The 24,369-nt window shown below is 50.3% G+C and overlaps 1 protein-coding gene across 2 annotated transcripts in view; it reads left to right on the forward strand.

Moving 5' to 3' along the window:
- AP3S2 (adaptor related protein complex 3 subunit sigma 2) overlaps window positions 1–21,115 on the forward strand; it is a 58,024-nt gene extending 36,909 nt beyond the window's left edge. For both annotated transcript variants that reach the window (XM_047862887.1, XM_047862888.1), the window contains 2 exons: window positions 15,288–15,395; window positions 17,128–21,115. In XM_047862887.1, coding sequence (XP_047718843.1) covers window positions 15,288–15,395; window positions 17,128–17,256 — 237 coding nt within the window. In that variant the 3' untranslated portion in view covers window positions 17,257–21,115. The remainder of the gene's footprint in view (window positions 1–15,287; window positions 15,396–17,127) is intronic.
- Window positions 21,116–24,369: the final 3,254 nt, after the last annotated feature.

The raw sequence follows: 24,369 nt of genomic DNA on the forward strand, positions 1-24,369 counted from the left end.
CCAAGCACACTGCCGCTCAAAAAAACGAAGAAGGTTCTGACGGTTCCTTCTGCTCCACGGTAGACTGGGCGGCTTAAGAGCAGCAGTGAGCTCTCTCTCCACTTAGGTGAAGGATCTGTTCCGTCTCAAGAGCTGAAGAATAAATTCTTGCATCAGGAAGGAGGTTGGACAAGGTGACTTTGATTATAATTACTCCATTAACTAGTATTCATCAAGTGCTTACTTACATTTCAGGCACACAGTAGCCAGGTGCTTTAAATATAACGTCTCATTTCCTGCGTTACCTTATTTTGTCTTTAGAATAGGCCTGTCAAGTGAGAACTCTAGTTCTCCCCATTTTGCAGATGAAAAAACTGAGTTTAGAGGTAGAAAAGCTCTGTTTCTCTAAGGTCGCACGATCCTAGTAAGCAGAGACAGAATTCGGACCCTGGATTTGCTGACTGCAGAGCACACACTCCCCCCACACTGCCCTCAGTGTCCTCTTCTGAGCTAGTGCCCTCAGTGTGAAAAGAGATGTATCTGGGTCATGTTCTGTTAGCAGATAACCAGTCAGAGAGAGGATAAAATTCAAGCGGACAAGGCCCGGACCATTTTCTTTACCCAGTACCGTGCTTCGCATATGGGACCAGTATTGCAGAATACGGGAAATAGGCAGGAAATGAAGGAGAGTGAAACAGACGAGTAAGAAAAAGTCCTACTGGGACATCTTTTTAAAATCTATGTCACAGAGCACTCTGACTCATAATAGGAATTCTTTGGAAATTAAAAAAAGGGGAAGAAGGAATAACATGCAACGAGTCTGCTTTGCTGCAAAGAGTGTGAAACATGCAGCCAGCGGGCGCAGAATCCTTTTCTTCAAGAGCTGTCGGCAGGGCTTGGAGGGTAGTTCGTGAGTTGTTGGCTTTGTGCCACATTCCCTCTGCCCAGATGCCTTCTCCTCCGTTTACTGGTTCAAGACCCAACCTCCTCCAAACTGCCACAGCATTTTGTACTTGGGTCATAGTACTTTCACAGTCTTCCTTTAATCAATAGTTAATTTTGTACATGTTTTATCTTCCTTATTGGATTCTAAGCCCTTTGAGGACAGGGTTCACATCTTATCTTCATTTCCTTCTTCCAGCTCTTACCATTCTGTGATGTTAAGCATATTTGAAAACAGATGTTGTCACAGGTCACATTCTTCTGGTGAAAATGAGTGACTGCCTTGAACCTAAAGCAGCATCTTGTATATAGTGGATACGGTGGGCTCACACACACATATTTAGCTTATATGGATTCAACTCTAACCATATGGAAAAAAGAGGATGAAAATTCTCTTTTATTTTTATTTTTTATTTTTGTTGTTATTTTTTTTAAGAGAGAACAAATGGGGGAGAGGGTCAGAGGGAGAGAGAGACTCTTAAGCAGGCTCCGTGCTCAGCACAGAGCCCAATATGGGACTCCATCCCACAACCCTGGGATCGTGACCTGAGCCGAAATCAAGAGTCGGACGCTCACCTGACTGAGCCACCCAGGCGCCCCTGAAGATTCTAAGTACAGAATGATTCCACCCACAATTCGACTCCGTCTGTTTATGGCTGGCATGAGTGTGAGTTGGGAGACTTGAATCGGCTCTTTGCCTCTGTTCCTATGTATCTGTCATGTGCCTCTCACCATCTTACGGTGCTCGGAGTGATTTAATGCTTAAAGATACATTACAGAGTTTCCGCCCGTGTGGTTCCTAAACAAGCCAGCCACTTCAGCTAGTGCTAACCGTGCTAACTGGTTTAAAAAAAAAAAAAAAAAAAAAAAAAGGCAGCAGCTCCATTGGTGGAGGAGGACTGTATAGGAACTTGGGGCTATGTATGTTTCCCGTCTCTTCTGGTGGCTTTAGAACTTAAACTTCTGTAAGATGAGATTCCACTAGATTCATTCATTTTTCATGGAAAGAATATATGGTCACGTGAGTGTAGAAAAGAAAGAAAATCAAGGGCAGGGGATTGAGGTTTGTGGGGTTACATGACACGACATCTGGAGAAAATCGTGCAAATGTCCTGCCTCGGTCTGAAGTTTAAGGAAGGTCATAAAAGTAGTTCAGGAGACACTAATAGCAAGGAAAAGAGAAAAACAACTTTACAAAGCAGGTTGTTTCTTTGCCTGCTTTTTTTTTTTTTTTTTTTTTTTTTTTTATGTTTGTTTATTTTTGAGAGAGAGAGACAGAGCAGGAACCAGAGAGGGGCAGAGAGAGAGAGAGGGAGACACGGAATCCTAAGTAGGCTCCAGGCTCTGAGCTGTCAGCACAGAGCCCAACTCGGGGTTTGAACTCACAAACGGAACTGTGAGATCATGACTTGAGCAGAAGTCGGACACTCAACCAACTGAGCCACCCAGGTGCCTCTGCTTTCTTCTTTTCTTTGTTTTTTTAAGAGAGAGCATGTGAGCAGGGGCGGGGGCAGAGGAAGAGAGAGAGAATCCTAAGCAGGTTCCCCGCTCAGTATGGAGCTTGACGTAGGGCTAGATCCCACAGCTCTGGAGTCATGATCTGAGCCAAAATCAAGAGTTGGTCACTCAACTGACTGAGCCACCCACGTGTCCCCGCCTGCTTTCTTTTGCTTTAGCAGAGCTGCTTGGGACCAGACAGCCCTGTCCCCAAGGGCATCTCAGCGTCATAGTGCATTCAATATGGATGTTAACAAGCAGCACAGAAAAAGCTAAATTATGTTCACGATGTTCTGTTTTAGAAATCATAGAAATGGGTAGTACACACTTTTTCCTCTTCTTACTGTTCTGTAGCCAGTTTATTTTTAACCTCATACGGCGTCAGCATTTTTGTAACGTAATATTCCTCTACATCATAATTTCTTTGGCAGTGCAAATACTTTCTTTGGAATAACAAAATAATCCTCATTCCTCCGTACTATCCCTTGTATGATGGCTGTCATTTATCTCACTTATACACGAGCACGTACGTACACACAAGCATACATCATGAACCACATGTTGCTTTTTTTTGTTTTTTGCCTTGCCCTTATCTTTTTATTCTAGCCAGATACATCAATCTACAAATTCCAAATTTGGAAGTTAGTTTTCTCATCCCTGGAAACAATATAAAACCTAGAGCTCCTAGTCTTGTGTTACTCATTCTGAGTCAGTTTTTCTGGGAAATCATCTGATCTGTTCAGTATCTTTTCACCATGTAAAATCAAGTTACATGTGTTTTCTATTAATCGTTGAGTATATTTTCTCCATTTCTGTTTCTGGCATACCAGTTTATGCGTGTGTTGTATTGCTCTCTTTTTATTTTTTTACTTTCTTGACCCCCTGTCACACATTTCTCCCACCCCCTACTCCGTCATCCCCCCTCCCCCTGCCTCTGACAAACACTCTCTGTTCTATTTATGAGTTTGTTTGTTTGTTTGTTTGTTTGGTGCTTCCATGTATAAGAGAGATCATATAGCACTTGTCTTTCTCTTTCTGACTTATTTCATTTAGTATAAGGCCCTCAGGATCCATCCATGTTTTTACAGATGCCAAGATTTCCTTCTGTGCTGTTGAGTAATATTCCACTGTGTATCTATATTCCACATTTCTTTATCCATTCATACGTTGATGGACACATTGTTTCCACGTCTTGGCTATTGTAAATAATGTTGCAGTGAACAGAGAGTACATATATCTTTTTGAGTTCATGTTTTCATTTTCTTCCAATAAATATCCAGAAGTGGAATTACTGGGTCGTAGTTTTGTTTTTAGTTTTTTGAGGAACCTCCATACAGTTTTCCATAGTGGCTGCATTCCCATTTGCATTCCCACCAACAGGGCACAAGGGTTCATTTCTGCCACATCCTCATCAGCACTCGTTCGTTCTTGTCTTTTTGATTCTTGCCGTTCTGACGGGTATGACATGATATCCCATTGTGGTTTTGATTTGCAATTCCCTGAGCATCTTTTTGTGTGCGTGTTGGCCATTTGTGTGTCTTTGGGAAAATGTCTGTTCAGATCTTCTGTACTTGTGAAGGTTTCCATTAAAATAGTTTAATGGTGATTTAATGTTTGACTATTTCTTGCATTGTTTTGTCTCTCTCACCGGAAAGCCAGCTTCCCGATGGATCCAGGTCTGCCCGGTACTCTGTGTGGTCCGTAGTATTCATTCCAGGTACACCTACACAGGTACTCACCTGACAGTTGTTGAGTCTGATTACCATGGGTTCGTTCGTAGGCAGGGAAGGTGAAAGGCAAACCACGGAGATGAGGACAGGCACTGCTGGCAGGTCTCAAAACACTGATAGAACATTGGACTTTGGAATGAAAGTAGGGATAAGGGAGAAGAAGGCGTATGTACCAGGTTTCTGGGAGGTGTTTTTATATGCTCTTCCCCTTCACATTCCTTTCTAACATTGGCCATGTGAGAACCAGAGACTGACTCTCGGCCAGGATGATCCTTTCCCCCTGTCAGTGCTGAGTCCACTTAGAGTCTCCTTCCTTTGGCCTGTCAAGAGCCACTACCCTCCAGCATGGGCGATGAGGTAACGCAGACCTCATCCTCCCAAGAATTTCTTCCCTCCCTTCCCTCTGGAGGTCTTTCCTAGCAATTAAGGAAACCAGCCAAGCCAAGAAGAGGTTGAAAAAGTTATCAGCACTTAGCTTTTTTCTTTTTCCTTTTCTTGTCTTTTTTTTTTTAAAGTAATCTCTGCACTCAATGTGGGGCTCAAACTCGCGACCTCGAGATCAAGAGCCACATGCTCTTTTTTTTTTTTTTTCAACGTTTATTTATTTTTCGGACAGAGAAAGAGCATGAACGGGGGAGGGGCAGAGAGAGAGGGAGACACAGAATCGGAAACAGGCTCCAGGCTCTGAGCCGTCAGCCCAGAGCCTGACGCGGGGCTCGAACTCCTGGACCGCGAGATCGTGACCTGGCCGAAGTCGGATGCTTAACCGACTGCGCCACCCAGGCGCCCCCCACATGCTCTTTTGACTGAGCCAGCCAGGCACCCCAGCACTTAGCTTTCAATATAGTAAAGTGTGTATCTTATCAGTGATTCTTTCTTAAAACTTGAGTGTTGCAATATTGGTATCCTCCTGTACCAGTACAAGCACCGTGACCGTGTTTATTTTGTATTTAATTAGTGTTTGACTGTCTTCTGTGGTAACACTTGTTTTTAGAAAGATGAGAAAATACGGAAAGGTAGTGGGGATGGATCCCTTGCCTTTTGTGATCCAACAGGCTTTTGTCGTCCAGTGCAAAAATCTGGGAGGGATCGATCTAGTCTAGAGGCTTCTATGGATGTGATCAGCTTGGAGTGTGCCACTAGTGTCTCAGAAGATCTTTACCTACCGTCTGCCCGAGGAGTTCTACTGGATAGGTTCCTGCCATCCCAAGATGGAACTGAATTTTACTAAAGAAGCAGTATTGGGGTACCTGGGTGGCTCAGTCTGTTGAGTGTCCAACTCTCGGTTTTGGCTCAGGTCATGATCTCGCGGTTCATGGATTCGAGCCCCGCGTCGGGCTCGGTGCTGATGGTGCCACAGAGCCTGCTTGGGATTCTCTCTCTCCCTCTTTCTCTGCCCTCTCCCGCTTGCGCTGGCTCTCTTTCTCTCTCTTGAAATAGATAAATAAACTTAAAAAAAAAAAAAAGAGTAGTATAGTAAAAAAAAAGAAGAAGCAATATTATTCATGGTAGATACAGATGCAGGGGTGCTCAGTGGTACCACATTCTAGGTACCATTATGGATTTTTTTTAAGATTTTTTTTTTTAACGTTTATTTTTGAGAGAGACAGAGAGCGTGAGTAGGGGAGGGGCAGAGAGAGGGAGACACAGAATCCGAAGCAGGCTCCAGGCTCTGAGCTGTCAGCACAGAGCCTGATGCGGGGCTCGAACCTACGAACCATGAGATCATGACCTGAGCTGAAGTCGGACGCTTAACCGACTGAGCCACCCAGGCACCCCGGTAGCATTATGGATTAAAGTCAGCTTTAGCTGTGGGCTGCTAGCATGAGAACCTTACTTATTGTGTCTATAGAAAAATAATCGTAAGTTTCATACTTAAATTTATGGAATACGGCCAGTTTAAGGTCTAGCGACTGTGTGTTTTTACTAGAGGAAAAAGTAATGTCTTGTTTGTTATCTTCAGGCTCCAGATCAGTTTGGTTTTAGCGATAGTCTCCGTTGACCTGGGCTTGGATTCAGAAGTTTATTAACCTCAGTGAGAAACATAACCAAGACTAGTACTCTTGAAGATCCTGGAATCCTCTGTCCTTGGATAGGGTTGCCGAAACCAATTTGCCTCCCTCCCCAGCAATTCCAGAGCTGTGTCCTAAGGAGCATCTCTGTCCTTGAAGTGACACTTTTATGTTCCCTCTTCGACTCCCAATCCTGACACGAAACTAGCAAGTTTATTGTAAACCACCCTTATCCGTAGAGGTTAACTCTGTGTCCTGGGCAGTAGCACTAGTTTCTTGGCGCCAGGATGGGAAGCCAGGCCTGTGTGTGTGTCCTCGGAATCAGAGCTTTTGAACGAGACGAGCTGCTCTCATCCATTCAGCTGGCCTTAGGAAGGTTGAGCTGTTACCAAGCACCGTGCTTGGCACTGGAGACCCAGAGGTGAGTGTGACATAGATCTGTCCTCAAGGAAAATCACGGTCGGACAAGTAAAACATACGACAGCACACCACATGAAGGACCTCAGTAGAAGTGCCTACAGGCCGCAGTACTCTGTCTCAGAAGAGGGGGATTGTCTTAGCCTTTCTTGAGCTTACTTGCCCCTGGCTGCGGGTATTCACCTCCAATTCTGGAAGAATGTCTCTGATTTTTACAGAACTTCACAGGATCAGCGTAAAGAATGGTAGAAGGTAATCAGGGTTAGGATTAGATCTCAGCAGCGTCGGCGGCAGTGCAAGCCCTTGTTCCAGTTTGAGAAAGGCTTTCTTTCCCTTCAGGGAGTCCCAGCAGGTTCGACAGGCATTAAACTCTCCTCTGATGCCTCCCGGTGTCATTTTCCCCTTTCTGTGCATCTTCACAGTGGAACTGCTGGCCAGGCCTTGGTTGGCCCAGGACCTCTGACTCCGGCTCTTCAGAACAGGAGAGTCACGCTTTCTCGGAGTCCCCGGGCTTTACCTAAGCACTGTTGAGTCCTCGGCATGCACCAGATTTGTTCTTCCTGTTTCATCTATTAAACTGGGTCACGGAAAAGCTTCCGGGGGAGCCTTACGAGCCGCAAACTTGTAGGTCCCCATCCTGATCAGGACACTCATTACTTTTTATTTATTTTATTTTATTTTGTTACTTTATTTATGGGAGGACGCAAGTGGGGGAGGGGTAGAGAGAGGGGGACAGAGGATCCGAAGCAAGCTGTGCACTGACAGGCTGACAGCAGCAAGCCCAATGTGGCACTCGAACTCATGGCCTGAGCCGAAGTTGGACACTCAAGTGGACTGAGCCACCCAGGCGCCCCAAGATACTCATTATTACCTCTAGGGAATGAGACGGGGATGAGATGGGGAAGGTCTCAGTTAACTTATATTGAGAGAAAAGAACAGTTAGGCCCAGTTAGATGCCCAGAGGATCCAGTTATAGAAGCAGGTATCTTCAGGGGAGGGGGGACAATGTGCCAGCTTCCTAGAAGAGAAAAATGAAAGGAAGACAGCTGTCCAGATGTGTCAGGAGCATAGTATGGAGGCTTGATAGCAGGTTAGATTGCCTTCAGAGGAACAGACGTTATTCTGGTGTTTACCGTCTATTCTTGAACAACGCAGGGCTGGGGGCACTGACCCCCAGCGTGAGAGTCCACATACAACTTTTGATTCCCCCCAGAAACTTGACTACTAATAGCCTTCTGTTGACAGAAGCCTTACCAGTAACATAAACAGCTGATTAAAGCATATTTTGTATGTTATGTGTATTCTATACTGTATTATTCAAATAAAACAAGCCACAGGAGAGAAAGTGCTCTTAAAATCATAAGGAGAGGGGCATCTGGGTAGCTCAGTCGGTTGAGCATCTGAACAGCCCGCCTCAGATCCTCCGTCCCCCTCTCTCTCTGCCCCTTCCCTGCTCACTCACACATACGCTGTCTCTCAAAAATAAATAAACATTTTTAAAACTAAAAATAATTTAAAAAATCATAAGGAAGAGAAAATACATTTGTAGCACTGGACTGTATATAAGTGGACCCACGTAGCTCAAACCCGTGGTGCTGAAGGTCAACTGTATTTTATTTTTTGATCGTTTTGAGAGATTTTAAGAGAAAATTTTAAATAAGACAGAAATATAAACACCAACCTTTGGCTCACTAAAGTGTGGCCATAAGTTTATGTCTCTTTGATCTTGTAATATATGTTTCTACCCAGCATTTTACCTGTTAAGATTTCAGATTCGTCACCCAAAGTATTTTCTCTGTTGCCTCCCCGTTACATCAAGTTGACCTATCGGTTTATTGGGGTTATCTTAATCTTTATGGTCAGATGAAACTCTTCCTGGATGTGATTATTCTTAGATCAGCTTACCGTTGGATTTGCCGAGAACTAAGAAGTCAGTAGTGTTTTTGTTTCGATTCTCTTACTGGTACTTCTGAATGAATCTTGCTATTGTCGTCGTTTTAGATGGTTGCCGAAATAGAAAGCTATGAATTATCAAGGAATTGTAATTATATCAAGTATGTAATTACTTGATAATGCATGTTTGTTCAGTGCACGTGATGTTAGGCTGGGTTAGGACTCTTGAGGACCTTTACTTCTTTGCTTTCTTCTGTTGTGGTTCTTACCGCCCCTATGTGACTTCGATTTCAGACTTCCTCCTCCCCCCCCCCCCCCCCCTCCACTTTGTTGGTTTGGTACTTTTAACTCACAGTGTTCTCTGAGGACCTCACCTCCACTTCTGCTGGCATCCTTGAGGTCAGTCCATCAGTTAACTCTTGTCATTTAATTCTTTGTGATCTGACTGTATGTAGTTTTTTTAGGTACATGAGTTTGGTATTGATTCTTCTTCCTTTTTTGTTCAAGTATAATTAACAATACAGTGTTGTATTAGTTCCAGTTGTACAATATATGGATTCAGCGATTGTGTACATTTCTTAGTGCTCACCACGATCAGTGTACTCTTGGTCCCCTTTATCTCTTCCACCCCTCCCGCTACCAGCCTCCCCTCTGGCAACCACCAGTTTATTCCCTGTTTTTAAGAGTCTGGTTTTTTGTCTGTCTCTTTTTTCCCTTGTTCATTTGTTTTGTTTCTTAAATTGCACATATGATTGAAATCACATGGTTTTTCTCTTTCTCTGACTTACTTCACTTGGCATTATACCCTCCGGGCCCATCCATGTTGTTGCAATGGCAGGCGCTCATTCATTTTTATTGCTGAGTCATACTTCTGTGTGTGGGTGGTATTGACTCCTGGCTGCGTTCTCTATACACCCGGGCTTAGCAGCCTCGAACTTTCTCACATCCCCTGTGTTTCCTCTGGCGGAAATGTTACTCGTCTTTCGTGGCGCACTTCACGTTCAGTGCAAGGGGTCTTCATGGACTTGTCAGATGAACGAGGGCAGCTGGCAGGCTGACCCTTCGTTGCTCACTCTCTGCTCACCTACAGCACGTGAGTCACTGTGCTGACCAAAGGTCAGCTGTGATATTTTTAGACCTGTTGATGCCAGTCAAACTGGTATTGTAATTATATAACTTAATCATATACAGATAAACCGTAATGAGAAAAGAGAATTGTTCTCTGAAAACCAAGGTGAATGCTTTGGAAAGAGAAGTTACTTCAAAAAGGAAATGAAGTTGAATCAGGTTTGGGCAAAGATAAATATAGAAGATAGAGATGGAGGCTCCGAAAAATCTAGAAGCAATCTGTACTTACTGTTTCACAGGAGTCTGCATTCTCCCTGTACTTCAGAGAAACTGGAAATTGTAGGTGATGCATTATGGGTGACTTTTATGCAAGAACAGTGGCACAGAACTCTGGTCAGCAGCAAAGATCTTATTGGCCCCAAATCATTAGTTTGGTGGCTCTCAAAGTATCGTTTATAGCAAGTGACTCTGGGCTTGGATACGGCAGGGGTGGGGGGGATCACCATAAAAGTCGTAATAACTAGATCTTTATTACATGAGTTGTTGGTTTTCAAGGCTACCCACTGACTCCCAGTTATTGAGAGTGAGGAAGTCAGGGTTCTTGTACCTCCTTCCTTCCCCCAACTTTGTCTTCCTGACTTTCTGCTGGCTGTAACTTTCCTTCATTGTCAGGCACATAGCATTGGCCTCTGTTGTCGCTCTGATCCCACTTTAACCTCAGTCCTCCCTGTAAGCGGACTCGGTGCTCAACGCCAGTCTCTGCCACCACCCCTTGGCTGGCAGTTTCTCAAGACAGACTCATAGGAACAGGGTTTTTCCTATTCTGTTACTCTTGACTGGTATAAATTCTTGGATTACACTTTCTCTCTTTGGGAATTTTGTAGGTATTACATCTTTTTCTGCTAGCGTTGGATTTTACTGTGGAAATTTTCAAGATTTTGCCCCTCTCTTAAATAATTTGATCTTTTTGCCTCATTGCAAAAATCCGGAAATGTTACCCTCAGGGTCTGTCTTGGTGTTGACCGTTGTGGGTCAGTTTTCCCCAGGATACAGTGTGGCCTTGCAGTATGTGGACCCTCTTTCGTTTCAGAAACCTCTTGAATCATACTTTCACATAATCTTTATGAACACCTCTTTTCCTGTGTGTTTGCTCCACGTCCTGGTTTCCCTTGATACATCCGCTGCATATCCTTTGCTGGCTTCTCTGACTCTCCTTTTTCTCTATTCCTTTTAACCCCTTTTCTGTTTCATTGTACCTGCTTTTTTCCATCTCCCTCCTTTCTGTTCCTTACGCTTTCGGCGGTGTCTCTTCTCCCTTTGCTTCTTTCCAGCTTCACCTTCATTTCCGTACTGTTTCCTTCCACTTCTCCCCCAGCGGTGCCCGCGAGGTCTTCTCTTGTTGCCGCCTCCCCACCCCTCCCACAAGTGCTGCTCTTCCGCCCTGAGCTCTCGCTTCACTGTTTGCTTTTTTTCAGTTTTGCAAAAAGATTTTACTGTCATTCGTTTCCTCCGTGGCGGCGGTTTTCCAGTGCATAGTCCTAGTCTGCCTTTTGGTTTTCCCGTTTCCTTCCAAATTTTGTTCTTGTTGTATCTTTGTATACATCCGGTGTAGATTTCATTCTTACAAGTCCTCTTCGAGCAGGTGAGTTTCTCACGGACTAGCTATTTGCAGGATGCTTGTTTAGAGGAGGCCCCAAGTCTGAATTCCAGGCTGACTGCAGTCATTCTCCTGATCTAGGGTTTGGGGTGAGTTCATTTACCCTGTATCTCCGTCCAGCCAGTAGAGCGAGCTTCTGCAGGCTTTTCCACGATGCGGACGCCACCATGAAGCTGAACTTGTGAGGCGAATACGGCTCGTTTGTGGTGGTTTCTCCTATGCTTCCCGCTCCAGGTCCACGGACGTTCCTGCCTCCCCAGCAAGGAATCTGTTTGGTCCCAGAGCGAGTGTCCTTTACCCACAGGCAGTATATTTTGGCAGATCTTTCTCTCCAGCTCCCGTGTTCCCTCTCTGTAGTATCCTTTCTTTTCTTTCTCTAAAGGGAAGGAGACTTGCTTGAACTCCTTGCTTTTGACAGCTTTTCTAGCTGTTTTAGGGTCTGGGATTTGGGTTGTCTTCCAGTTTTGTTAAAAATGGAGTTTGCGTTTTTATTTATTTCTCCTTTTTTGCACTTGGAACACATCTTGAATAGCATCTTAGAATTACGACTTCATGATACCATTTTCGCATCAGAAGTCTTGACATATGCTGCTATCCAGCTGCTAGTGGCCTTTTACTACCTTCTCCATCAGGCCTCCATCACCACACTGCCATCCATCTTCTAAGCACCTAAAGCCCCAGGAATATGCTGCTCAGGCTTAGGAAAAGCCTCTTCGTTCAGTCAGCATGCCTGCGGCTCACTAGGCCTTGAGGACGAAGCACAGAAGAATTCTTGCAAGATCTTTGACACACCAAAGGCAAGTCTTAAAATGATTCCATATGGACCAGGAGTGAGGGATGAGCAGGTAGAAGACACGGCCTGGGACTCAGAGGAACCGTGGCGGAAAGGGTGCCGAACGTGAGCTCTGGAGTCAGACGGGCCCGGACTCGGTGCTCTGTTCTGCTACTCATACATGTGACATTGGAATAGTTCATTGCCTTTTCCGTGTGTCAGTTCCCTCATATATAAAATGAAGATTATATTACCTACCTCAGGTGGATATTACTAAATTTTTTTTTTAACGTTTATTCATTTTTGAGAGAGAGAGAAAGAGACAGAGTGCGAGCAGGGGAGGGGCAGAGAGAGAGAGACACACACACACAGAATCGGAAGCAGGCCCCAGGCTCTGACCTGTCAGCACAGAGCCCAACATGGGGCTCAAACTCACGAACCATGAGATCATGACTGAGCCACCCAGGCGCCCCAGATATCACGATATTACACCCCGATACATAAACTTAAAGTAAGAACCATGTAAAGTGCTTATCATAGTGGAGACGCTCAACAAATACTACTTCCTCCCATGAAGGAGCTCACTAAACAACAGAATAAAACACTAAGAGTCCTGGTGTGGACACTTGTATTTTGTTTTTTCAGTTGTGAATTTTACGTAACGTAAAGCTTTCCATCTTCATTTTAAGTGTACACTTGAGTCGTGCTAAGTGCATCCACACGATCGTGCAGCCCTTCTCGGGAACTCTCTTCATCTTGAAAAACTGAAACTGGTTTCACATTAACCAACAGGCGTCCCGTCCTCCCTCAACTCCAGCCACCAGCTTTCCATTTCTGCCTCTGATTTTGGCCACGGGTACTTCATAGAAAGAAATCGTACCGTATTCGTCCTTTTGTTTCTGGCTCGTTTCACTTAGCGTAATGGCTTCGAGGTTTATCCGTGTCGCAGCATGTGTCTGAGTGTCCTGCCTTTTTAAGGCTGAATAATATTCCTTTGTATGTCTGTAACACATTTATCCATCTATCCATCGATGGGCACGTGGGCTGCTTCTACCTTTTGGTTATTCTGTGAATAATGCTGCTATGAAGATAGGTATAGAAATGTCTTTTTGAATCCTTGGTTTATATCTCTTAAGTATAAACGCAGGTGCGGAATTGTTTGATTATATGGTTATTCTGTTGCTTAAAATATTTTGAGGAGCCATCAGAATGTTTTCAGAGGTTGATTTCTTCTTTTTTTTTTCCTTTTGAGAGGGAACGCTCAAGTGCAAGCTGGGAAGCTAGGGAGGGACAGAGGGGGAGAGAGAGAGAGAGAGAGAGAGAGAGAGAGAGAGAGAGAGAGAGAAAGAATCCCAAGCTCCATGCTCAGCACAGAGTCCAACGTGGGGCTCAGTCTCACAACTGTGAATACATGACCTGAGCCAAAATCAAGACTCAGATGCTTAACTTCCTGAGCCACCCAGGAGCCCCCAGAAGCTAATTTCTTGATGGGGAAGTATAAACAGTGTAGTTTCCCAATGAATAATTTTAAGACCAGTAGCATTTAACATTTTGTAAATTATCTAAATATGAGAATTTTACCATTAAATCCCCATATGCATTTAAATAATGAAATGATTCCTCTTGTATAAAATTTAAGAATGCCACATGAGTGTGTATGTATAGACAGGAAAGTGGTTAATAAAACTCAGTGTAAGTGAATATACTTTATTTGTATGTAAACACATGTTCTTGTTATACTCTCTCCCTCCATGGGCAAAATATGAAGAACTAATATGCCTGAGAACTTCACGTGTCCAACATGCATGTGCAGAAGCACACAGACAGACACATCTTTTATCTTGACTCTTCATTGCCCACAGAGTAAATTGGCCTCACATCCTCCGTGCTCCAGTCTAGACGCTAGACCAGTGGGTCTCAACTGGGGGCGGTTTCACCAGGAGACATTTTTGGTGGTCACAGCTGGTGGGGTGCTCCTGGGATCGAATGAGCAGAGCCCAGGGGTACTGTTAAACAGGCTACCGTGCACAGGACACCCCCCCCCAACACACACACACAGAAAATTTTCCAGCCCCAAGTGGCAATAGTGCTCAAACTTTAGACCCAGACTACCTCGTCACTAGGTTCAGTGTGAATACTCCTCTGGGCACCAGGCTCACGTGTGCGCTCGGGTTCCATCCAGCCAGTCCTCCTCAGCAAAACTGCATCTCCGTGTACTTGACCATCGCGCTGACTGAGCCGCTGTGCTGACTCAAACACTGCACCCCACGGTAGCGAGCGAGCTGCCATAGAAACCCCCAGAGGGTCGGTCAGAGTGTCTGCTGGGGTGTGTAAGGGGTGGGACTTCTTTCAAATCAGATCCTGTCAACATGGCCTTCGAGGTGCCACCTTCTATTGTTAATTAAGCACCAGATCAACAGCCCGAGAAGGAAGAGGGTAGCTAGAGAGACCAGAGAGATTCACTGAGACGGTGGGAGGACCGAGCTGGTCTCTGACATCAGAGAAGTGGGAAGAAGGACTTCAGGTGAAAGGCACCGGAGGAAGCAATTCTGCCGGTGGTGGGTCTGCAGAGCCCCTGGATCTGCCTGGAAAGGCAGATTTATGCGAGAGGCCGGAGCCAATGCCTACAAGGTGGTCAGGGCCTAAAGAACCCAGTTTCTCATCCCAGCTGTAAGAAAGGGATAAGGACCGGTATGAAGGCGCGGGCCTGTTTTGCCACCAGCGTAACACGGGCTGGAGGGCCTATCTTAGGAAGCCCGGGAGACGTCGCATTTCACATGGGATGTGCTTGGGCGGGGATTGTCCCGCTGCCCCTGCAGTGACCGAGTGCGCATCCGTCAGCGGTGCTGTTGCCGAGAGCAGCAGTGAGCTCCATCCGTCCTGATTCATTTAGAACCCGCTGTGGGGCAGGCTGGGTGTTTGGTAGAGGTTATCTCAGTCCTCACCAGAGTTCTGGAAGGAGGCTGGGGAACAGAAAGGATAGTTTGCCCGAAGTCACCCGGCTTAACCTGTGTGACTTCAGAGCCTGTGCTCTCAGCTACCACCTTCCCGCCCAGAGTGTGGACGGCAGGTAGGAAAGAGCTACGGAATGAGCTGCTCACGGAAGAGGTTCGCGTGACGGTGTGCCGAGACGCGGGGGCCACCCCTGTGGTCTCACGTGAGGGGTGGAGGACTCGGGCTTAGGTGTCTGTTGGGAATCAGGAGCTGGTGTCGGGTCCAGCCGCTCTGCTGGTGCAGGAGAGCCCGCGGGGTTTCTGTTTGGGCCACACCCCAACTACTGCAGGGTGCTCCAACCCTTCTCGTTCCCGCTTCCCCTTCAGGTGCACTACATCCTTCAGGAGGTGGTGATGGGTGGGATGGTGTTGGAAACCAACATGAATGAAATCGTGGCTCAGATCGAAGCTCAGAACAGGCTGGAGAAATCCGAGGTGAGTACACAGCTGTACTTCTGCCCCAGCCAGTTCGGCTCGAGAAGACCCGGTTCGAGAAGACCGGGGCAGAAGGAGAAAGGGATGCATGTGTTGGTTTGTGTTGCTGGGGAACTTTAGGAATGTGTATATGCTCTTCTTTCTTCCTTGAGTCCATCGAAACTGATTGGAAGGCCCGCTGATTGGAAGGCCAGCCCTGAAAATTAAAACGTGTAAGAATAAGGCTAAAGTGTGAACGGAAAAGCCAGATGGCACACAAAGACAGACACCTCCTGGCTTGGGGGACTCTGGCCGGTGCTTGTAGTTTGTAATTCCTCCTTTCAAAGCTACACATTCCTTGGAGGGACCCAGAATCCCCTTCTCTGGTCCCATTGTGGTTTTCCAGTGCTCTAGGAGTCTGCTCTCCCAGCGGCCATTTCTCGTGGTGTCTTTCAGACCTCCGACTTGCCAGTTCCCTTATTTCCAGTTAGCCCTGTACTCAGCTAGAACAGAATTTGGGCTGGGTTTACAAACAACATACCCCAGCCCACCCCCACATAGTGCTGGGCTTGGTACAAACGCTGCCACTAGGGGCACCTGGCTGGCTCGGTTGGAGCACGCGACTCTCGGTCTCAGGGTCGTGAGTTTGAGCCCCACGCTGGGGGTAGAGATTACTTAAAACTTAAACAGAAACGGCTCACAGTAGATTCTGTCCTACCCCCCTGAGGTTTCTCTATCACCTCCGTCAGCCTAGCCGGAGAGCAGTGTAGAGGCTACAGGCCTACACCTTCATACGCGGCAGGAAGAGAATTTTAATTATCTGAGTGTCTTCGAGAGCTTCATTCCTTCTTGTGATGGAACTTGACCTTGCAAAGAGCCAAGAATTCCTCTGTCTGTGAGGACTGGTGGCCCTGCTGATGAAGCTCCGCTAGACCACCCCTGGAGCGGCACCACGGTCCTTTAGTGACACAGGCCAGGGAGCTTCCAGGAATAGTGAGTGAGTCACAGGCAAGGGGTTTGGAAACAGGAAGAACGGAGACGTGCTGGGCGAGAGCGGGACTGGGGTCGGTGTCCCGACAGTCAGTAAGGAGGACGGGGTTCTGGGAGTCTTGTCGGCTTCTCCCCTTCTCTGCCCACTGGGGGCGAGCCAGCGGGGAGCGCCCCTCTTCTCTGTGTTTGTCACAGTCCTTCCGTGGCTGCGGGTGTGTCAGACCGTCCACGGGTCCGTCCGCCCATCTTGCTGCCACATGACATTTCCAAAGCCAGCTCTTTCCCGTCTCACGTTGATAGTTGGCAGGCAGCTGCCCTAAACGGACTTTCCTTTTTCTCGTACGCGTTTCCCTGTGACTGCACCCGCTTCTGAGAGTGTTCAGGCTCTTCGGGGAAGGGCTTTGTTTTGTAGTCTGAAAAGTGCCCCTGACACAGAGTGTGACGTGGTCAAACCGTCTCCGGTTATTCCGGCAAGCGTGGACTGAGCGCCCGCTGTGTGCCAGGCCCTGTTAGGTGCGGGGGCTAGCACCCCGCGTGAGCCACCACCCCTTCGGGAGCGCACGCTGTGGAGCCCTGCCCCAGAGCCCCCGTCCCACCTCAGGATTGCTGCATTGGCCATACCTTTGAGGAATAAGGAGGAAAAATCAGAACGTGTGTTGTGTGTGCTCGGTGTGGACACCTCCGGTCTCCGTCACTTGTGTTTTTAAGCGTTAAGCAGATGACACCGAGCGTTTGTCTCATGCCCCCTCTCGTGTCTCCTCAGGGTGGCCTGTCAGCAGCCCCCGCCCGGGCCGTGTCCGCTGTGAAAAACATCAATCTGCCGGAGATTCCTCGGAACATCAACATTGGTGATCTCAACATCAAAGTCCCCAACCTGTCCCAGTTTGTCTGAGGGTCCACGGCTACTGAACTGGAGTCCTTGAAACCAGCCAAGCCAGTCCTGCCACAGAACGCACTCTGAGCCTTAGAAGGGTCGAGCCCGGGCCCTGACCCTTCCTGCCGTGGGGTCGGCGGGGAGCCCTGGGTTCACCGCTAGCATGTGCCCGGTTCTCACCCGTGCCGACTTGCCGGCCTCTGATACGTGTAGCCACCGCAGACGTGAGGGGGGCCCCTGGCCTCCGTGGGGTCAGCGTGCCCCAGCCACTCGTACCTTTCCCTCCCGCATGTAGCCGCTTCCAGGGCCTGGCCGCTGTACTGGGGCCCTCCTGCTTCCTAGAACCCGCCACCAGGACATTGTCTGACGAGAGTCTTTCTCCTTAGTACCACGAGGCTTCCGCGGTCCTACAGCGTTCACTTTTGCTGGTGAGACGCCATAGCTAGTGAAGGGCCGACCCTTAGGGGATGCGGTGAGTGGCGGAGAAGGGCAGAGTTTTATGGGAACCCAGAGTTGCCTTCTGGCTGTACTGTGTAGGCAAGCTTGCTGGTGACCCCGCCTCCAGAACACGTCCCCCACCGCCACAGTCCTTGCACAGGGCGCCATCCCAACCACGAACCTGGTGCCTGCTGGTAGGGAGGACACCCCCTTCCCCACGGCCGTGTCTCCGGCACAGCCCGAGGGTCCCTCGGCAAAGGGGAGAGGCCCATGTCTGTGGAAGGTCAAGCTGACAACATGTGAAACGTCTCAGAATTATGACTCTTTCCAGGTTTAAAATACATTCTTCTGATGAGCAGACGGTCAGTTGCTGTGTTAGGAGTGACGGGTTTTCTCCATACAGGAAAGCCACTGCTGCCTGCACCAGCCTGTGGAGCATGAGAGCTGGGAGCACTGGTTCTAGAACGGGCACTGGGAAGACTGGGGACACGGAAGTGTGCTGACTGAGACCCGTGGCTCTGCGGTGTCTTGTCCCCACTGTGGGAGGAGCCCCTCCCTGTTCCCCCCAGGTGACATCCTCCCACGGTTGGCTTCGGAAACTTGTACATGTTTACGTGTGATGAGTGTCTGTCTGTGGTTAACGTGGAGCTAAAACTGCTCCTCCGAGTAGTGCCTCTTGCCTCGCTGCCCCGGGGTTAGGGAGCTCGCTGCGTCGCCACGGCGACGTCTCCCAGCCAGGGGGCTTCCCTAGCCTGCCGGCGGGGGGCCCGGACCGCTCCAATGTCCTGCTGCCGCTGCAGAGCCCGTCTGAGATGGTGCCCCCCCCCCCCGCCCCCAGGACCGCGGTGCTCCCGTGCTTGGTGCCCTCTGCTCCCCGCAGCCTCCTGTGCTCACTCGGGCAGACCCTCCCCGGTAGCCTCCGGGACGGGCGGGCGATCAGAAGGAGGCCCTCTGTCCGAAGAGGGAGAGGAAGGTCACGACGTCTGATAGCATTCTTTTGAAGGGTTTGGGTTTTCTGTAACAGACGCTTCAGCACGTCCGTGTCCCTCTCTCACATTTACTAAGTGTGGAATAAGAAAGGAGGAGCACGGATGTGAGGCGGTGTGAGCAGGACCTTCCCACAGGCCTTACAGCCTTACGGCAGGCATCATCGTCCCCATTCCGCAGGGACAGTAAGAGACAGGTCGAGTAACCTGCTTTGCGTCACACGGGGCTGAGAATTGAGACTTGCCTGCCTAAGTCCAAAGTCCATTTTCTTTCACTGCTCAAGACGGCTTCTTCCAATTTTATCCTCTTTGTTCTAGATAAGGAAACTGAGTCCCAGAGAGGTTAGTAGCTTCTCACAAACCCTGATGAAACCAAACCTGGTTTGCTAAGGGGGCCAGTGACGACGTCCTCAGAGGGCGAAAGCTGGAGGCTTTCGGAGAGCTGATGAGCAGCCCGGAGTATTAAGTGTTGTGCTGAGGGTCATGAAGCTAGAACCTGGTCATTTCTCTGGAGTTTACGTATTTGTGTTGTGGTTTAACGCATCAGTGCAGGGCGCCTGTCTGGCCCGGATTTCCCAGGACAGCCTTCGAATGTCTACCTGTCAGAAACCGATGTTTTCTGGTTTCAGCTCTCCTCCCACAGACCACTGACTGGTCCCGGAGACTCCAACCAGTGAGCATCCCATCCTTACCCCTGAAACTGCCTCTAAAAATGGCCTGAAACTTCAGCCTGGTTTCTTATTTGCAAAAGTCCATCCCTTGGACAAGCCACGGTAATCATTCGTTAGCCACTCGAGGTCTGCAAATCCAGCTAGCTCTCTTGCCTGCTACGAGCAAAGCCATAAACTTTTTTTTTTTTTAATAAGAGGAAATCGTATGCTGTTTTTGAAGAAAGATACAGATACTGCAGCTGAGAGATTCAGTTAGGAAAATAGGGACTGGGCCTAAATTTGAGAGTCCTTGGTCCTGGATGATTGGTGCTGAGGGTTTCCTGAAGTGGAACAGAATCCTGGGTTTCCAGGGCTCACGGCCCGTAATTAAGACCAAAAATTCTGTTGCGCAGTTTGTAAGCGCCTGGTGCGTGCCAGGCTCAGTCCTAGGCACTGCAGATGGAGAGATCTGAGGCTCAGCTCCCGCCGTCGTCTCCGCCGAGGACCTCGGAGTGCCCGGATTGAGCGACTGGAAGCCTGAATCTGTAGTGACCGGAGTTGGTGGCTGTTCTGTGGAATAAAGGACAAGAACCCATTCGCCACCCCCGGGCAGCCCCCATCGTGCCCCGCTGGGCCATGCTCCAAACAGCCCTTGTGCAAGCTGCTGTAACAAAAAGACTGGCTGTGGCTTAACATTTCTCACAGTTCTGCAGTCTGATCAAGATCGAGGTGTCAGCAGATTTGATGTCTCTGAGAACCTGCTTCCTGTTTCACAGGCTGCCATCTTCTTGCTCTGTCCTCACATGGCGGAGAGAGAAGGCTCTTTGCTCTTCATCCCCTTATAAGGGTGCCAGTCCCATCATGGGGGCTCCACCCCACGACCCCATCCAAATCTAATCACCTCCCAAAGGCGCCCCCCCCCGCCCCAGATACCATCCCACTGGGGATTAGATTTCAACATAGGAATCTGAAGGACGCAGACATTCATCCACAGGTCACCTTATTATCTGCCTCTCCTCTTGGCCTACACGGCCGTGCGCTTGTCACATGAGGATTAATTCGGGATCTCTTGAGGCTTCTCAAGCCCCTGTTATTCAGGCCTCCGCCCCTTACAAAGCCGGCCCTTCCTCGCCGCCACCTCCACGGAGCCACACTAGCGAAGCGCTCTCTGGCCCCAGCTCCACCAAAAACCACGGGAGCGCGCCGGCTAAATCCTGTCTGGTGGACCGGTCTTTAGTAGGGCGTTTCCTTCGTGTAGCCGTCCGTCCGTGGCTTTCCAAATAGGATGCATCAGTGGCGCCTGATGATAAAAATCGGGGTGAACGTGACAGCCAAGATGGAGAGCCACTTACATATGAGAGACCGGGGCGTTGTCGGCTCCCAGCGAACACCCTGCTCTTCCGCCTTCCCTCTCCTCTACCTGGTCTCCCAGGGGCACCTGTCTCGCTGCGCTGAGGACCCTGCTCACGTGGCTTTGCCCTCTCGGGAGTGCGGCAGGGCTCCCGTCCGCTCTGACCTGGCAGCGGCTGCCAGAGATGCAGACAGGCCCTCTCTAGGGAAATAGTTCCACGAGAATAATTAATCTTTTCCACAAGACTGGGTACGTTCTTTCCTATTCGATGAGTTAATGTTTTAAAAAGGAAGTACATTCATGTCGTTCAAAATTTAAGATAACAGAAGCCTGTTCAGCCAGCTTCCCACCGTGTTCCCACAGACCACCAAGATACCCCCCTGAGCCCGTGGCAACAAGTGTTTCCAGTTGAAAGGATTAAGAAATAAAGTCCCTGGATTTTTATTACCAAACTGACGGTGTGCTCTTCCTCAGAGAGTTATGTTCCTTTTGACCTCGGTGACTGGCCTCGGCCCTCTGCAGCCATGCCACCCTCTGGACGGAGGAGGGCCTCCCAGACCGCCCCGCGTCAAGGAGCCCCCCTACTTGGGCACACCTATCCCAGCTCTGCTTTTCCTGTCTTCAGGGCACTCGACCTGATGTACGTTTGGATCGAAGTTACTGTCTGTCCCCGCTAGGATGAGTGTCCCCACGGGCGGGCGTTGTCTCGCTCCACGCGGTGGGGACAGCGCCTGGTGCGTGCTCTCAATAAAGAAGTGTTGAATGAGCGGCCGGTGGAGGCTTTCCTGGGCCCCGCGCTCTGCCCTCTGGGAAGGAGAACCAGGGCACCAGTATTGGGAGCAGCAGGAGGGGAGGGACCCGGTGATGGCCTATGGAGGTCGAGGGAGAGGAGAGAGGCGAAGCTGATGACCGTGGAACCCAAGTGACTGCAGGACCAGTGAGGGGGTTCCTCGAGAGGAGGAAGTGGTTTGGGAGGAAGAGGGGCCCAGAGTGTGGATGAGGATGGGTCAGACGGGGAGAGTGGGAGGGGAGCGGGGGCAGGGGGCTGAGGCCCGCCAGCCAGCTGGGAGCCTGGGCAGGAGTGGAGACGGCTCGAAGCTGTGGGGTGAGCCCCGGAGCCCAGAAGTGGCAGGAGGGGTGAGGATACAGCCTGCGGGCGAGGGAAGGGAGGGGAGACAGCAGGGCAACCTCAGGTCAGGGAGGGGCCTGCAGTGGGAGAGGCCAAGGGGCTGGGAACTGAAGATGTGGCCTCTGAGCTCACAGTTGTCCTCCAGTGAGGCAGCACCACCAGAGAACTCGGCGATTCTAGCCAAGTGGAGCTTTTGAACTGCAAGGTGGTCACGTAAGAGTGTGAGATGTGTAGAGCCCTCGGAAGGTTCCTGTCCTCTGCCATCGAAAGAGGGACCAGGAACTCCTTCCTGCCTTGGGGACTTGGGAGGTTTAACGAGAGTACTGGTGTAGACCGCAAAGGCTCCCTGAACCCGGCCGCCGCCGTCATGCGGCTTTTTACAGAGGGAGTAGGGGTAGATCCAGGAAGCTGGGAGGGGAGCCCAGGTGGGCCTCGCAGGGCTGGACCGGCTGCTGGCCTGGCCCCACCAACGAGCTCCAGGCCCACATCCCGAGGCCGCCAAAACTGGATAAAGCGGGGGAAGTGGTGGAGTGTCTGGAAAGCGAAGATCCCGGAACCTGAAGGGTGGGAGTTGCGGCCAGAACTCCCTTCCCCGTCAGCAGGGTATTAAAGACACGCGGGGGGGGCTCAGTGGAGGGAGTCTGTGTAGGGGGGAGGCAGGCCTGCCTGAGAGTCGGGGTCCTGGAGCACTTCCCTGAGAAAGGGGATCGTTGGGCCTTCTCAAGGGCAAATCTCCCATTGTTCTTCAACTCCGCCATCAGCCCATCAGCGGGGCCTCCTGAGAACACTCGGGAACAGGGGTGCCCTCCCCTGCCTCCTGGGAGTGGGTGTGGCTTCAGGAGGGCAGCTTGAGGGTCTCTTCCGGATTGCTGAGAATGAATGTCCTGTGCGAACGAACTCAGGACCTAAAGGCACAGCTGAAACGGGAAGGAAGGAAGGTAGATTCTCAGGGATGGGGAAGACCAGGCCCATTTCTCATTGTTCCCCCAGATTGAGATGGTTCTCAAAATCTTGACCAACCGGCATGGTTCAGGCACTGGCCAGAGTGAAGGTACCAGATTGGGAGTGAGGGTGTTACCCGTGGTCCGTATTGGTTCTGCCCCCAGGAAGGACCCGGCCACTCCGGAAGCGACAGAGGCGAGAACCCGGGGGGCAGCCACTCCTTTGCCTGCCTCCTCCAGCATGGGCAGTGCGGTGGGAGGGGGCCTTCCCACGCCCCGTCTCTGGACCCTCCCCAGCTGGCAGCGAAGCCGGAGGCTGACGGGCAGCCACGAACCCAGGGCACTTCCCACGGCCGGAGACCGCTTCTGCTACCCTGGGCAGCGTGGGTGGGAGCTTTCCTCCAGCCTCTTGGTCCTGAGCGATTGGCACCCAGCGCCCTTTTGACTCCTCCCCGAGCCTCCGGGTGGCTCCCCAGCTGGCCGCGGGCCGCGGGGATCTCACCCTGGCTGCCCGGCCCGAGGAACCCGTGGGCCAAAGATGTCGACACGCACAGGCTGGGGAGTCATTGCTCCTTGCTGGGGAGTGCTTGGCAAACAGGCAGGCTAGGATTTGCACTGCCAGCTGCTAAGCCAGCCTTCCTGGAACTTCCTTTGTGTGGCCGGGAGGTGTGCGGAGACCTGCAACCTCAGGACCCTGAGGAAGGTGCTCCCGCTCAGATGCCGGGGCTGGGCACCTCGGGGCGTTCTCTGCTGAAATCCCTCTTCCCAACTTCCCAGCCTCTGCCTGCCTCTTCTCCGGCAGCCAGGCCCTCCTGGGCCCTCAGAAATGTCAACCAACCTGTCAGCTGCTTAAAGGGCACGGTGACGTGACAGGATTGGAAGGAAACCCTTGGGTTCAAACTGTCTGTGCCAAACCGGCAAACGCCACAGCGATGCTACCTGGCGTGGAGCCATACCTGGCACAGGTTGACAGCCCGGGGCGGGCGTTCCCCATCAGGCCCTTCAGGCTCCCCATCAGTCCAGCCCTGCTCAGCTCCGGGTGCTGGTGTCCCCAGAAAGTCCACGGGCCCAAGGCCAGGCCAGGCTCTCCTGGCCTCTCTGTGACCTCAGAGGTGGCCCCTTTGTTCTGGACCTGCAGTCCCCACCCACGTCCCTGGTTGGAGCCTCCGGTGGTGCAGCCCCAATGTTCCCACCCCGTCGGAGCCTCCAGGTTAAGCCCTCTCCCTGGGACCCCAGTGCCCACCGGTCTCAGATCCTGTCTGACAATCAACCAACTGTCCAGTAACTCACATCTCCACCCAACGTCCCTCATCCCCTGCCTGGACGCCACCACAGCCCCTAAACTGTCGCCCCCCCCCCCCCCCCCCCTGCGTCCTCATGGCCCTGTTTTATCACCCAGCAGGCAGACTGAACCTTCCGAAGTATTTATTAATCAGACCACGACACCGACCTGCAGGCCTTAAACCCTCCCAAAGGCTTTCCACTAGTCTCGGAACAAAACTCGGGGCCCTGCTTAGCTGGCTGCTACCCATCTTTTGTCCTGGGTTCCTGCTGCCCCGCCCGGCTCCCTGCTTCCCCCTCTCCAACCACACGGGCCTTCGTGGGTCCCTGAACACGGGGGGCCTTTGCCCCCACC

This window comes from Prionailurus viverrinus, chromosome B3 (assembly GCF_022837055.1).
Source record: "Prionailurus viverrinus isolate Anna chromosome B3, UM_Priviv_1.0, whole genome shotgun sequence".
Lineage (NCBI taxonomy): Eukaryota > Metazoa > Chordata > Mammalia > Carnivora > Felidae > Prionailurus > Prionailurus viverrinus.